Raw genomic sequence first — 13014 nt, forward strand, 5'->3', positions numbered from 1 at the left:
GGCGAATGCTGCCAATCGGGCCCGCGCCCTCCGGCCAGGGCAATACTCTGCCTTTTCCGCATGTGTGCTTGTCTGTGCTTTCGCCTGTTTGTCGCTTGCACCGAACGACGCCGCGCCGGCGGACAACGCTTGCAGTCGCTCGGTCGGTCGGTCGTGGTACCGGTACCGCTCGATGTACACCTTGACGCGCGACGAACAAGCGGTGGGAAAAGGCGAGGTAATTGCGGGCGCGTACGCCGTCCCGCCTGGCCTCTCCGCCGGGCTGGACGTCGATACCTACACCACCGCCAAACCGTTAGTGCATCGTCGATAGACTCAAGCGGAGCAGGAGCTACGGCGAGTCCATCTGCGACGTAGTCGGACCCGAAGCAGGGGGCGGGGGCCGATGCCGTCGGGTTGGGGGTGAGGAGGGACCTGGTTTGTCGTCGAAAGTCGAGACGAAGCGGATCCGAAAGCAAGCTTGCGCCGACGACGACGACGACAGCTGCGCCAGGCGGCGGTGTTGGTACTCGACCTGCGAGGACGCGGGGCTGCGCGAGACATGCCTCGGCGCTCGGTCGACGCGCGCCTTTGGTCGTTCGCCCCCCCTCGGCCCCCAATCTCCTTGGCAGGCATGTCCAGCTAGCCAGCAAGCATCACCCTCTGTTCCTAACTTCAGAACCCGGGCAGGAGAGGTACAGTTGGTAGGCATGGATCCTCATATCGTCAACCTCCGCGCCTCTCCTTGAGGACCGCTGAGGACAGGAACTGGTAGGGCAGGAAAGGGTAGGATAGGTCAGGGATCCGCCGACCGACGTGGTAGGTCGATCTGCTCGCTCGTCGATCTGCTCGCTCGTCGATCTGCTCGCTCGTCGATCTGCTCTCTCTCACCGCCATGTGTTTGAGTCGTCACTGCACGCCAACGATCCCCATCTTGCACGCCCACGTATGCACGAGCTTCCTGCCGCATCTCCGCTCGCCCTGGACGGTCCCTGGCGATTCGTATCGTATCGTATCGTTTCCTGACGCGATCTCGAGGATCGGTTCGGATACTGTTAGAGGTGGTGCCCGCATCGGATCTTCGATCCTCGCGATGTCCAGTCACAGCACCCGTCCGTACGGTCCTTCGGTGACTTTTGGATGCGGCCTGATGTCGTCGTACTCGCCGAACCGCATGGTACGGTACGGTACCGGTGCCGGTCGTCTAGGTTCGGCTTGCTCGGAACGCAGATGCACGCACGTACATACATACAGTACGCGGGCAGGCGCTTGAACGCCGGCATCGGATGGCCGACGACGGTATGATGCGATGCGATGCGATGCGATGCGATGCGATGCGATGCTACCTATTCGTGGCCCCGCACTAACGTCGCTGCACTCGGCCTTCGTCTGCCGCCCGCCGTGCAAGTCCAGCTGCCGAGATGGTCATCGCGCCGTGTCATGAGCCGACCCGAAGCATCCATCCTTGTGTCGGTCCGTCTGTTCGTCGACCAATTCTCGCCTGACGTGCGTGCATGCTCCTCGCCTCCCTTGCAATCGCCGCATCGCCAACCTTGAGAGTCCAGATGGAAGGACCATATCCCCCAGGAGCTCCGGAAGGGCTGAGTGCGGACCATGATCTCGCCGCTTCTTCGATGGGTGGCAAGGAGATGGTTCGGGAGGCCAGGGGCAGGAGGAGGGTGCGGGGCCTCCGCGTCCCCTTGCAAAAGACGAGGGCGGCGCCACACTACCTTGCTTCTCCGTACAGCTGGCTCCGAGGCGGAACGGCCGAGGGTCAGCGTGAGCACGAGCACTCCTCCTTCTTTGTGTGCGGGTCGAAGACCGAGGGTGGCTTGGCTTGGCTTGCTCTGCGATGCGATGCGTGCCATTCGGGGGAGACCAGCAGGCAGGCAGACGTTTTGATGTCGGTCGCGTGCCGCACCGAGGGCAGGGCCACCGGGCCTTGGCCGAGGCTGGGAAGGTTGAAGCGCGGTACTGCCTGCCTGCCTCTTGCCCCCTCGTGCCCCTGCCTGAGCTCCCGCCCCTTCTCTCGCCGCCGCGCCGCTCGGCTTGCCTGCCTGCCACCTGTCCGAGGCGGGACTGCGCGTCTGTCAAGCGGATCGACTTGCATGGCGCCGCTCTTTGCCGCCTGGGCCCCGCGACCCGTTGCCCAACTCATTTCAGCGGTGCAGGCCCTGGCAGGCAGGCAGGCAGGCCACCCTGCCCAGTGCCACAAGCAAGCTCTCGCGTCTTCTGACGAGTGACCCTCTCTCTTCGACTCCAGCCCCTGAGCTACCGGTGCCATATCGGCCTCTCAATTCGGCCTTGCTCGTGCGTGCGTGTGTGCGTGCGTTGGCGAGCTGCCGCCGTCTATTTCGGTGGCACGCCCCCTCGAGTCTTGCAGATGACGGCCCAGCAGGCCTGCGGCGGCATCGCAGGCGGCGCCACGACGGTGCCCCCGGCACAAGCAAGGCGTCTGCTGCTCGTGGACCCCTAGCCTTTCTCGACTCCGAACGCCCCTTCGACACCTCCGCCCCCTCCTCCCCCTGGAGAGTAACGAGTCTCGCGGGTAGGCACCTCTTTGAGCTCCATCGTCACCATGTACCCGTATGTATGTATGTACGTGGTCGGCTGCACTTGACCGAGACCAGAAGGCTTCCTCTCGCCTGATGGTCGTAGGTAGCGCCGCCCATGAATGATGTACCACCATTGTGAGCCCTGTGGGCCGGCGTCCGGCCGTTGCCGCCGCCGCCGCCGCCGCCACCATCCACCGTACACGCTCGCCTCTGCATCATCGGTGGAGCCGCAAACCGTACCTAGATCCAATCCTTCGGCCAGAGGGGCCTTGACGAGCGCATTGTTTGCTTGCCTGACTATGGTAGTAGTTCGGGGGGGTTCTCCCGGTGAAGGCCTTCCAGATGAGGGAGGAGAGGCAGAGCAGCATCAGCCGTCGCACCCGTAGCGTCCGCTGCGATGCGCAAGGCCCTCACGGTGTGTACGATGCGGCAGTAGTGTCTCGACGTCGCCGCTGCTCGTAGCATGCCCAGGGCGGCCATGGTGCCTGGTGCGAGGGCTGCAGCCCAACTGGCCGTAGCGGAGCAAACAGACAGACGTGCGTGTGTGTTGGCCGCGAGCCTCGATCTGGCACGCATACCGCGCTCCGGCCTCAAAAGCAACCGCTCCGCCTTGCTCTCCATTCCGGACGCCCTCGACATCGACCACTCCCCCTCTGCACTCCTCCGGACACCACCCTCCCCGACCTCCCAACCTCCCCCGCTCCTCGGCCACAGTCTTTTCTCGCGCGCGCCCGCTCTCTCTCTCCCTCTAGTTCAGCATCGCCCTTTCTGCCCCTCTCGACCCACGATCAGTCACCAATCACCACCACCATCACCATCACCACCTTCACCACCGACAAACAGCTGCAACCATGGCCCGCCTTTCCCTCCTCGCCCTTCTCGCCACGATCGCCATGGCCGGCGCCAGCGGCGTGCTGGCCAGCAGCGACGCCGCCCAGGCGCTTGAGGCGGCCGACGTCGACGAGGCGGGCAACGTGATGCAATACATCAACTCGGTCTTTGGCGACGAAGACGACGACGACTACAGCGAGGAGGAGCTGGCCCGGCGCGACCTGATGCGCCGCGGCAAGCACCACCACAAGCACTCGCGCAAGACCAAGGGCAAGCAGCACTTTACCATCGGCACCGACGACTCCGACCAGCTGTGGGACGACGCCGTCAAGATCACCTGGTACGCCTCCAACGACCTCAAGAACCCGCAGTGCGGCAACGGCGGCGGAAAGTGGCAGCCCGAGAACTCGGTGAGTGGGGTTCCAGCTGGTAGTTGATGTGGTGCACGGCGGTCGAGGCGGTGATCAACGAGGTTGGCCGTCGTGCACGACGCGTCGCCTTCCCCTGCCCTCCCCGAGCTGCCTTTGACGCTGACCCCTCGCCCCCTCGCGATCATCGACCTCTCCTGCCGCCGCCATCATCCTTGCAGAGCCACATCGGCGCCGTCGTCAAGGGCTGGGACAACGGACCTCAGTGCGGCGACTTTGTCAAGCTGTGCAACAAGAAGGCCGACAACAAGTGTGTCAAGGGTGAGTGCCCTGGTCATCGTCGTCTTCGTCGTCGTCGTCGTCGTCGTCGTCGCCGTCACAGCCTCTCTCCGGCGTCGGCCTGACATTGACCCCCCTCTCTCCCCCTTTCGTACCGCTTCATCACCTTTCCTCCAACCCGCGCCAGTCCGCGTGATTGACAAGTGCGCCGGCTGCAAAAAGGGCCACGTCGACCTGACCAAGAGCGCGTTCAAGAAGCTGGCGCCGTCGGGCACGCTCAACGAGGGCGTCGTCGAGAACCTGCAGATGTACAAGACGTACAAGCCCAACCCCTGGGACATTGCCCTCTTCGGTCCCAAGCTGCTCCAGGCCCTCAACAACTGAGCGGCCGGCCCGCCTCGCGCGCGCCTTCGACACCGTCGGTCATCGACCCTCGACAACTCCTCGATTCCCGTATCGTCGCTTCACCGGCCTTCCTGGAACCTGCATCCATCGGTCTTTGGTTGATCCGAATGACCATCCGTCCCCATCCCCATCCCCCGCCCTTCACTCCCCTCTTTCGCTTCCACTCGTCGTCGTACGTCGCGCTCGTCGTCGTCGTCATCATCTTCCTACTCTCTCTCGTCCGCGAGAGAGCAGGGCAGTGACGACGACGCCAATCCGACCGACGCACCCTTAGGAAGGTTCTGCTTGGTCTGCGTTTGCGTTTCTCGGCTCCCCGCTTCCCCTTTCCCTCATCTTTGTGTCATCTCGTCTCTCACCTTCCGGTCCTGGTCCTGTGCGGGTCCATCCACTTCCATGCTGCGCCTGGAATAAAGGCTCGCCCCCTCCCGCTCTTGTCTTCCAAGCCTGCCCTCCACTTGCCTGCCTCGTCTGTCTGCTCTTGGAGCCGGAGCGTGCCGACTCCGAGCGTGTCCTTTGACACTTGAGCGAGGCAGATCGTGGGTCTATTGCTGGATGTCGTGGTTCGGTACAAGTACAAGTGCAAGTGCATGAGGCGTCGCGTAGTGCGGGTTATGACACACTCTTCGTCGTTGCCGTCGTCGTTGTGGCCGACGTCGTGTTCGTGGTAGTAGCAGCGAGGAAGAGAGAAAGAGGTGACCGTTCATCGACGCCACCACCACAAGAAGACCTGAACGCCAGAGACCGCCGAGCAAGCCGGGAGATGATGCGCGTCAGCCCGAGGTGTCACGACAGCCGACCCTACTTCGACCGAGCCTCAGCCTTGTCGGGCCCACTCACAAAGATCCAGGTGCAGAACAAGAGGAAGAGCATCATGTTGCAGAACCAGCCGCTTTGCCGTTGCGCCATGCGGTTCATCCTGGACATGGTGCCGCCGAGGAAGGCCGACGTGTTTGAAAAGGCCTCGCCCTGCAGAATCGTATCGAGAGGACAATCAGGGCTCGTCAGACTACCGTGTCAACACGCTGGTGTGAAGGTGCGCGGGAGGCTCCCGACAACCGACGACTCACCAATGCTCCCATGTCCTTTGTGCCCTCGCGCACTTCGTTGCCGATGCCCGTCGTGATCTGCAGAGAGGGCCGAGGTAGCGACAAGGCATGATCATCAGCCGTCTTCCTCGTGTACTGGCGAGCATGCTCGAGGTTCGCCTTGACCGTCCGGCGCAACTCACGTCCTTCAACATCTTGACCCTGGCGCTGAGGCCCTCGAGCCTCTGGTCGTTTTGCTCCTCGAGGTCCTCGGCGGTCCTCTGGGATGCGTAGGCGGCCATGCGTCCGAGCAGGCCGCCATTGGCTCCGGTCGTGTTTGGCGGCTCCTTTTTGGGCGCTCCGACGTGGTTGCCGTACTCTGCGTAGGGATCGCTGGTTTCGTAGTTGGGCGTCGAGCCCGCCGGCGCCTGGAAGGGATGCTGGTGCGACGACGTCGGCTGCGGCGGAGCGCCGTAGGGCTGTTCGAATGGCGAGGCGGTGCGGTATGCCCCGAGGCCAGCAGCGCGCGAGGACGATGGGTAAGCGCCCGAGGAGAGCAGCGCGTGCCGGTCGACGGCACCAGCTCGTCGGTTCATGTTGGACTTCGTCAGGGGGCGGGCAGTCTTAGGAGCGAGTCCAGGTCAAAGTTGTCGAAGTCGCGAGACGAACCAGCGGCAGCAGCCAGTACAGAGGGCGTGGTGATTAGAGGAAGGCGTCGACGCCGCGCTGGCACGCCAAGCCGAACGATGTGGGGTGGTGGGCTGGTGGTGATGGTGGTGGTGGTCAACAGGGGTTCCACCGTGGCACGGTCCAGGAGCTGGAAGGCATGACAAACGCTGACCGAGCGTGGACCAGGCTGTCGGGGCTGGCCAGCACCGGGCCGTCCTGCCTCGTGGCTTTCAATCCGAGATGCGGTCGGCTCCGACGGCATGCAACTGCTCCGGCGGCGGTCGTTGGCGGATTTCAGATGCTGGCGTCCGGCCGCCAGCTCACCCACGGCGCTTTCGGCAACATCTCTCCGGCTCGGCCCGCGCGGATCCCGCCGTCGCTACCGCATCCTCGCCTCTCGGAGCAGGTGGCCAGCGCCTGCTGTTGATCTCGTCCGGTCGTGCAGGGTGGCCATCCGCGGCGAGCAGATACCGCTAGAAGAGCATGTTCATGAGGTGCGTCTTCTCTCGCCTGGCTGGCCTGGCCTGGCCTCGCCTGCTTGCCGTCGTGTTGCGGGCTGCTCCTTGCCGGCCTTGACCAGCGCAGCAGAGACCGTCCGAGGAAAAGGCGCCGGCCGGGTTGGGGGAGGCGTGGAAGGCGTTGCCCAGGATCCTTTTCTTTTCACGCCCGGGAGAAGGCGGGGAGGGCGGGCGGGCGGGCGGATCGATCGATTGGGCTGGGCGAGGCGCCCCCAAACTCGCGGGTCCGCCGCCGGCTGCTCGTCGACCCTCCTTGTCCGCTTGAACTTCGAGCTGCCCCTCTGTCGTCACCATCGCAGCTGCGCCTCTCTCCACCTGCCACACACAGGCGGGCGTGCGGGCGTTTTTCAGCGGCCCCCCGTGGACCGGAAGCTACGGCGTGGGCCTGCTTCGTCACCTTTGGCTCTGGCCTGGCCACGTAGATCGATCAACTCGCCCGTCGCTGCCCCCCCGCCCGGACCCTACCTATCGCTTCGTGCCTTGCTTGTTCTCGTCGCCCGGAGCCCCCGTTGGCTTTGCCCCGCTCCCGCCCGTCGAGAGATGGACATGCTCCCCTCGTGCCCACTCGCACAGGTAGGTGAGGCCCTGGTCGGCTCCAAGTTGGTGTCGTCTTGGCGGATTTGACATGCCCGCCTGCCTGCCTGCCTGGGCTGGCCGTCGGCGCGGTCAGGATAGGGAGGATCATGACGGACGGCACAGATGAGCAGCTGGGCGCGGCTGGCTGGCTGGCTGGCCAGATCGGCCACATCGGTTCTCGCCCCAAAAACGACCGGGCGTCCGGCCGGGTTGGTTGAGTTAGTTGGTTGGTCGCTCGTCGGACGGGCGGGTCGGTCGGGCGCGGTCGGTGGATCTTTTTTGGCGGCGGCTTCTCTGCCTCCCTCTGGCCAACCGCCTGCCGCCTGCCGCCCGCCGCGCGCCGCCGCCCGTTCTTCTCGGCTTGGCCTGGGCCTGCCTGGCTTGGGCCTCCTCGCCCTCGCCCTCGCCCTGGCCTGCCCGTCCTGCCCGTCCTGCCGGCCGCCTTTTCAACCTCGCCTCCTCTGTCGCTCGCTCCCTTCGCCCCGCCCTTCTTTCCCCGGTCCTTCTCCACCACCACCACCCAGCCATCCCATCCCTCTCCCTAGACGCACCGTCACTCCATCGACATGCTCTCCCTCTCGATCCCCCGTGTCGCGCTCCGCGCCGCTGCCCCGTCGCGCCAGCTCGCCGCCGCTGCCGGCGCCAGCTCGGTCCGCTTCGCCAGCACCAAGTCGCTCAAGGACGCCGTCGCCGAGATTGTCCCCGAGAAGCAGGAGCAGCTCAAGAAGCTCAAGGCCGACTACGCCGATGCCTCGCTCGGCGAGATCAAGGTCAGCAACCTCCTCGGCGGCATGCGCGGCCTCAAGGTCATGCTCTGGGAGGGCTCCGTCCTCGACTCCGAGACCGGAATCACCTTCCACGGCAAGTCGATCCCCGACTCGCAGAAGGTCCTCCCCACCGGCAACGACATCGGCGTCAAGGGCTCCGAGATCCGTGAGTGGCCCCGTCCCTTCCGTCTCATCCTGCTCGTTTTGGCGCATCGAAGGCGCCGACGGCAAAGGCCGAGTGGATTCTGCGATGAAAAGAGAATCGCGCCTAGCCGTCGTCGCAGCGTCGCTTGAGCGACCCAGCGAAGAACTCTTGGGAAGAGGACCGAAGATCGTGTCTTCCTCGGCGAGAGTGGACGGGTCACCTGCCCTACGCCTAGTTCGACGCATCGCAGCTTCCTTGAACGGCCGAAACTGACGCAACAGCGCCATTTCCTTGCCCGCCCGCAGTCCCCGAGTCGATGCTCTGGCTCCTCCTGACCGGCAAGGTCCCCACTGCCGAGGAGGTCAAGGGCCTCTCGCAGGAGCTGGCCGCCAAGGGCAAGCTCCCCTCGTACCTTGAGAAGATCATTGACAGCTTCCCCAAGACGCTCCGTAAGTAGCCTTGCACGGGTCGTGCCGAAACGGGCTCAGCAGCAATCGCTGATCGCGAAATCCTCCCTTCCTCCACCCGCCCCTGGCCGCCCGCCTGCGCAGACCCCATGACCCAGTTCGCCAACGCCGTCGCTTCGCTCAACCACGACAGCAAGTTCGCCGCTGCCTACTCCAAGGGCATCAAGAAGACCGAGTACTGGCAGCCCACCCTCGACGACTCGATTGACCTGATCGCCAAGCTGCCCGCCATCGCTGCCCGCATCTACTACAACGTCTTTGGACGCGGCGATGGCAACCAGGCCATCGACTCTGGCCTCGACCTGATTGGCAACTACTCGAAGATGATTGGCTACGGCGACAACGAGGGTATGACCGACTACCTCCGCCTCTACATTGCCATCCACGGCGACCACGAGGGCGGCAACGTCTCGGCCCACACTGCCCACCTGGTCGGCAGCGCCCTCTCGGACCCCTACCTCTCCTACTCGGCCGCCCTTCTGGGTCTGGCCGGCCCGCTGCACGGCCTGGCCAACCAGGAGGTGCTCGGCTGGGCGCTCAGCATGCAGGAGGCCGTCGGCGAGAACGCCAGCGACGAGCAGATCAAGGAGTACCTCTGGAAGACGCTCAAGAGCGGCCGCGTCGTGCCCGGCTACGGCCACGCCGTCCTGCGCCAGCCCGACCCGCGCTTCACTGCCCTCTCCAAGTTCTGCGACACCCGCCCCGAGCTGCGCGACAGCAGCATCGTCCAGCTGGTCCAGAAGGTCTCGCAGATCGCCCCCGGCGTCCTCACCGAGCACGGCAAGACCAAGAACCCCTTCCCCAACGTCGACGCCGCCTCGGGCTGCGTCCTGTACCAGTACGGCCTCAAGGAGTTCACCTACTACACGGTCATCTTCGGCATCTCGCGTGCCATTGGTGCCCTGCCCCAGCTGGTGGCCGACCGATACCTCGGCATGCCCATCGAGAGGCCGAAGTCGATGTCGATGAACGCCCTCGAGGCCCTGCTCAAGAAGTAAAGCGGCTCTCTGGGCCAACGCACGGGGTCCAGCTCCCGACCGGCTTCCGGATGCATCGCATGCCCCGCATGACGATGGACGTCTTGCTGCCCACCCCTCTTGTTGTCCCCCCGCCCGGACCGCCTGCTCCCCTGTAACGCTCTTTTTTTTTGACACGCAGCCTCCCCCTTCGCCCCTCGGCGGCGGCGGATCGGAGCAGCGTCGACGTGCCCGACGCCGCATTGTAGAAACATCCCCCTCCCGAAAAAAGCTCGTTTACCGTATCGTCGCCTCCGACGTGTGGTCTGTCTGTGTGGCAGGGCGAGTAGCTGGGTGACGGGACGTCGCGATGGACGAGACGAGCCGCGTGCTGGGCCTGGCCATTTTGACGTGGCGTGCAGAAAGTGCCGAGGCCCGGAAGCCGGGAGGAAGGGAAATTGGAAGAAGTCCAACGACTGCGCGAAGCCGGTCAGAGCAAAGAGGCGGCGCCCCGTGCGTGCGTGCGCCCGGACTTTGACCAACACCTGCCTGACTGGGCTTGCAGACCCTTTCCTTCCTCTTCCAGCTTCACCAACGCCGGCAACGACACCACCGACCCCGCTCTTGACCAATTCTCTACGCTGCTTACGTGCCGGGTCGACCCGTGTCTTCTGCCCTCCCCTACCTCTTCTCCATCCTTCGAACCCGGTGCACCTCTGGCCATGCAGGCGACGGACGCATCGACCCTCTTCCAGACCGACGAGGCCCTCGCCCAGGGCGCGGCGCGCGCATCCAAGGCGTCGCGCACCGCCACGGGATCCGAGTACGGCCACCCGATCTGGCTCGGGAGCAGGTACAAGGACTCGATCGGCCTCGCAGAGAGCGGTGCGGGCGCCGATGCCGGGTCTGCGCGCGTCCTCTCGCTCCGCTGCCGCACCGTGGCCGCGTCCACTGCCGCCCCCGGTGCGAGGCAGGGGCCTCTGCCGCAGAGCCAGGCTTGGACCGCCGAGAGCGGCGGAGTGGTCAGGCTCACCGACCTCGAGACCGGCAAGACGGCGGTTATCTTCCGCGGTCACTCAGCACCGGTACCCACCTTTGACATTGTGCGCGTCGGCGGATCGACAGGGGGCGGACGGGAGTCGACGAGGGAAGTGCTCGTGACGGGATCGTGGGACAAGAGCATCAAGGTCTGGTCAATCCCATCACACGGTACGACGGTGGAAAGCGCAGCTACACCCCTCCGGCCCAAGCCCATCCTCACGCAGCCGCAAGCCGCGACCGACTTTATCAAGGCGGTCCACTGCTTCCGCTCCCAGGGCCGCGACTTTGTCCTCTCGGCGGGCAGCGACAAGACGGTGCGGTGCTGGCACCTCACGCCGCTCCTCGAATGGACCGGCGCACTGAGCGAAGCGGACTGGACGCGGATCTGCACGACCGGGACCTCGGAGGGCGAGCGGGCGACCATGCCCGACATCGAGGTGGTGGCCATGTTGCGCGAACACACCAGGCCCATCAATTGCCTCGGCTCCGTCCCGCCCCCGCCCCGTCTCGATGCCAGCGCCGAAGCCGACGCCGACGCCGAGGGTGGTCAGACCACGCTCTTCTCTGCCGACTCGATGGGCCGCATCTTTGAAATGGTGCTCAACCTGCCCGCCTCCCTCGACAACGCCTCGGCGACGGCGACGGCTTCGGCGGCATCGCGGGGTTCGCTCACGATCCGTCGCGAGCTGCGGGCGCACGAGACGGCCATCTACGACCTGCGTGCCGGCTGGCGCGACGAAGAGGTCGAGGGGCTCGATAGCCTGCCCAGCGCCGCCGCAGCCTCATCCTCGCAGCCGGGCGAGGGCGAGGGCGACGACGAATTCGTCACGCCCATCTACGAGGCGCCGGACGGCAGTTTCCGCCGGCACGTGGCCGAGGTGTGGACGTGTTCGGGCGACAAGACGGCCAGGTGCTTTGTCCTCTCCCCGACGGTTCTGCGGCAGAGTGGACGCGGGCAGGTGCCGGGTAGCCGTACCTCGAAGGCGGGTGCGCCGCTCGGGTCGCAGCCGCCCCTGGGACCGAGCAGGACGATCCAGCATGCCGACTTTGTAAAGTCGCTCGTGTCCCTCGGCCATGCCGCTGCGCGCCGCCGCGCCGATGTGGGCAGCGCCGCGGACCTTGCGCTGCGGGTCTCGCCGCCGCCCAACGTGCTGGCGACGGGCAGTGCGGACGAAACGCTGCGCCTCTTCGCTCTCGACACCGATGCGACCGCTGCACCTGATGCCGCGGCCGGTATCGCCCCATCGACGTCGAGCACGGCCAAACCGACGGTGCCAATCGCGGCCGTCGAGGGACACTGGCACGAAATAGACGCCATCGACGTGTGGCTGCGTCCCCGGTCCGGACCGTTGCAGGGCCCGACGACGAGCAGCGACAACGAGCCGATCCCACCCGCTACCGCTGCGGGGCAGGTAGCTACTTCTGCCTCTGCCGATGTTGGGCCGCGCGGTGCGGCGGAATGGTACGTCGTTTCGTCGGGACTCGACGGGTCAATTCGGAGGTGGCGAGTCGAGGACCTCCTCCACCCTCCCCCTCGTCCTTCCCCTCTGCAAAGCGACACCTCAACCGCGACCTCGACCTCGATGACCTCGACGACGACGGCGAACGGGGACAAGACTATCAGGCAGGTGCCGTCCTCGTCTTCCGCTGCCCACAGCGCCACTGCTGGTGCGACGAGAAAGGGAGCGAAGGGCGGAAGAGGGTCGGGGCAAGGACCCGCTGTCGTCGAGATGACAGAAGAGGAAGAGAGGGAGTTGGCAGAGCTCATGGGGTCCGACGACGAGGACCTCTAGTGCGCCGCGCTTCGTCTCTAGCTGCGCGCGCGCGCGCGCGAGGGAAGAAGGAAGAGACATGTAGAGGACGAGGGCGGGCATGTGCGCCCGCCCACATGCTCGTCCGTGCAATGGTCGAGGGGAGGTACATGCGTGCTCGGTGAGCGATGCGGACTATGCAGATAGACTACTGGCGATGTAGAGTGATGTTGCGAATGCTGATGCAGGGATACGAAGGACGGTCGGAAGAATAGACTGACGAACAGACGGGACGGACGGACCGACGAGACGGGCGCCGCATCGCCCTCTCGGCTCACCACAGTCCCTGTGGCTCCGACGGCTCGCCTCGCGCAGCCGGCAGCTCGGGCCCTCAGAGCTGCGAGATCCAGATGTGCCCGCTCCGCTTCTCGGGCGCGTCGTCGGGGAGCGCCTCCCACTCTGCCGAGTCTTCGACGTCGGTGCCCGCCACCCACCTCCTCCACGCCTCCTCGTAGCCCCTCTCCAGGTCGCGCACCCACCGCCTCGTGTCAAAGAGCGGGCTGGTGTCGCGCGTGAGGAAGAGGGCGCGACGCAGGTCCGACAGCTCGCCGCTGCCTCGCCTCGACACTGCCCCGGCAGGCGGGTCGGCGCTGGGCGGAAGCACGATCGCGTGGCGCGGCGG

The 13014-nt window shown here is 65.6% G+C and overlaps 5 protein-coding genes across 5 annotated transcripts in view; 3 read left to right on the forward strand and 2 right to left on the reverse strand.

The window, feature by feature from the left end:
- Positions 1–3385: 3385 nt before the first annotated feature.
- Positions 3386–4396, forward strand: PFL1_03711 (uncharacterized protein; the record flags this gene model as incomplete). The annotated part of the gene is made up of 3 exons (XM_007881230.1): positions 3386–3775; positions 3955–4054; positions 4200–4396. The coding sequence occupies 3 exons, from the start codon at positions 3386–3388 to the stop codon at positions 4394–4396; spliced, it is 687 nt and encodes a 228-aa protein (XP_007879421.1).
- A 721-nt stretch (positions 4397–5117) lies between these two features.
- On the reverse strand, positions 5118–6038 carry PFL1_03712 (uncharacterized protein; the record flags this gene model as incomplete). The annotated part of the gene is made up of 4 exons (XM_007881231.1): positions 5118–5144; positions 5255–5383; positions 5485–5541; positions 5646–6038. The coding sequence occupies 4 exons, from the start codon at positions 6036–6038 to the stop codon at positions 5118–5120; spliced, it is 606 nt and encodes a 201-aa protein (XP_007879422.1).
- A 1733-nt stretch (positions 6039–7771) lies between these two features.
- On the forward strand, positions 7772–9582 carry PFL1_03713 (uncharacterized protein; the record flags this gene model as incomplete). Its single annotated transcript, XM_007881232.1, has 3 exons — positions 7772–8138; positions 8423–8566; positions 8669–9582. The coding sequence occupies 3 exons, from the start codon at positions 7772–7774 to the stop codon at positions 9580–9582; spliced, it is 1425 nt and encodes a 474-aa protein (XP_007879423.1).
- Positions 9583–10262: 680 nt separating this feature from the next.
- PFL1_03714 (uncharacterized protein) lies at positions 10263–12315 on the forward strand (the record flags this gene model as incomplete). Its single annotated transcript, XM_007881233.1, has 3 exons — positions 10263–11993; positions 12137–12209; positions 12239–12315. The coding sequence occupies 3 exons, from the start codon at positions 10263–10265 to the stop codon at positions 12313–12315; spliced, it is 1881 nt and encodes a 626-aa protein (XP_007879424.1).
- A 408-nt stretch (positions 12316–12723) lies between these two features.
- PFL1_03715 (uncharacterized protein) overlaps positions 12724–13014 on the reverse strand; it is a gene marked incomplete at both ends in the record, with an annotated part of 6364 nt that continues 6073 nt past the window's right edge. The window contains one exon of the mRNA XM_007881234.1: positions 12724–12982. Within this exon, the coding sequence (XP_007879425.1) occupies positions 12724–12982 (259 nt within the window). The remainder of the gene's footprint in view (positions 12983–13014) is intronic.

Source organism: Pseudozyma flocculosa (genome assembly GCF_000417875.1).
Source record: "Pseudozyma flocculosa PF-1 unplaced genomic scaffold scaffold00011, whole genome shotgun sequence".
NCBI lineage: Eukaryota > Fungi > Basidiomycota > Ustilaginomycetes > Ustilaginales > Ustilaginaceae > Pseudozyma > Pseudozyma flocculosa.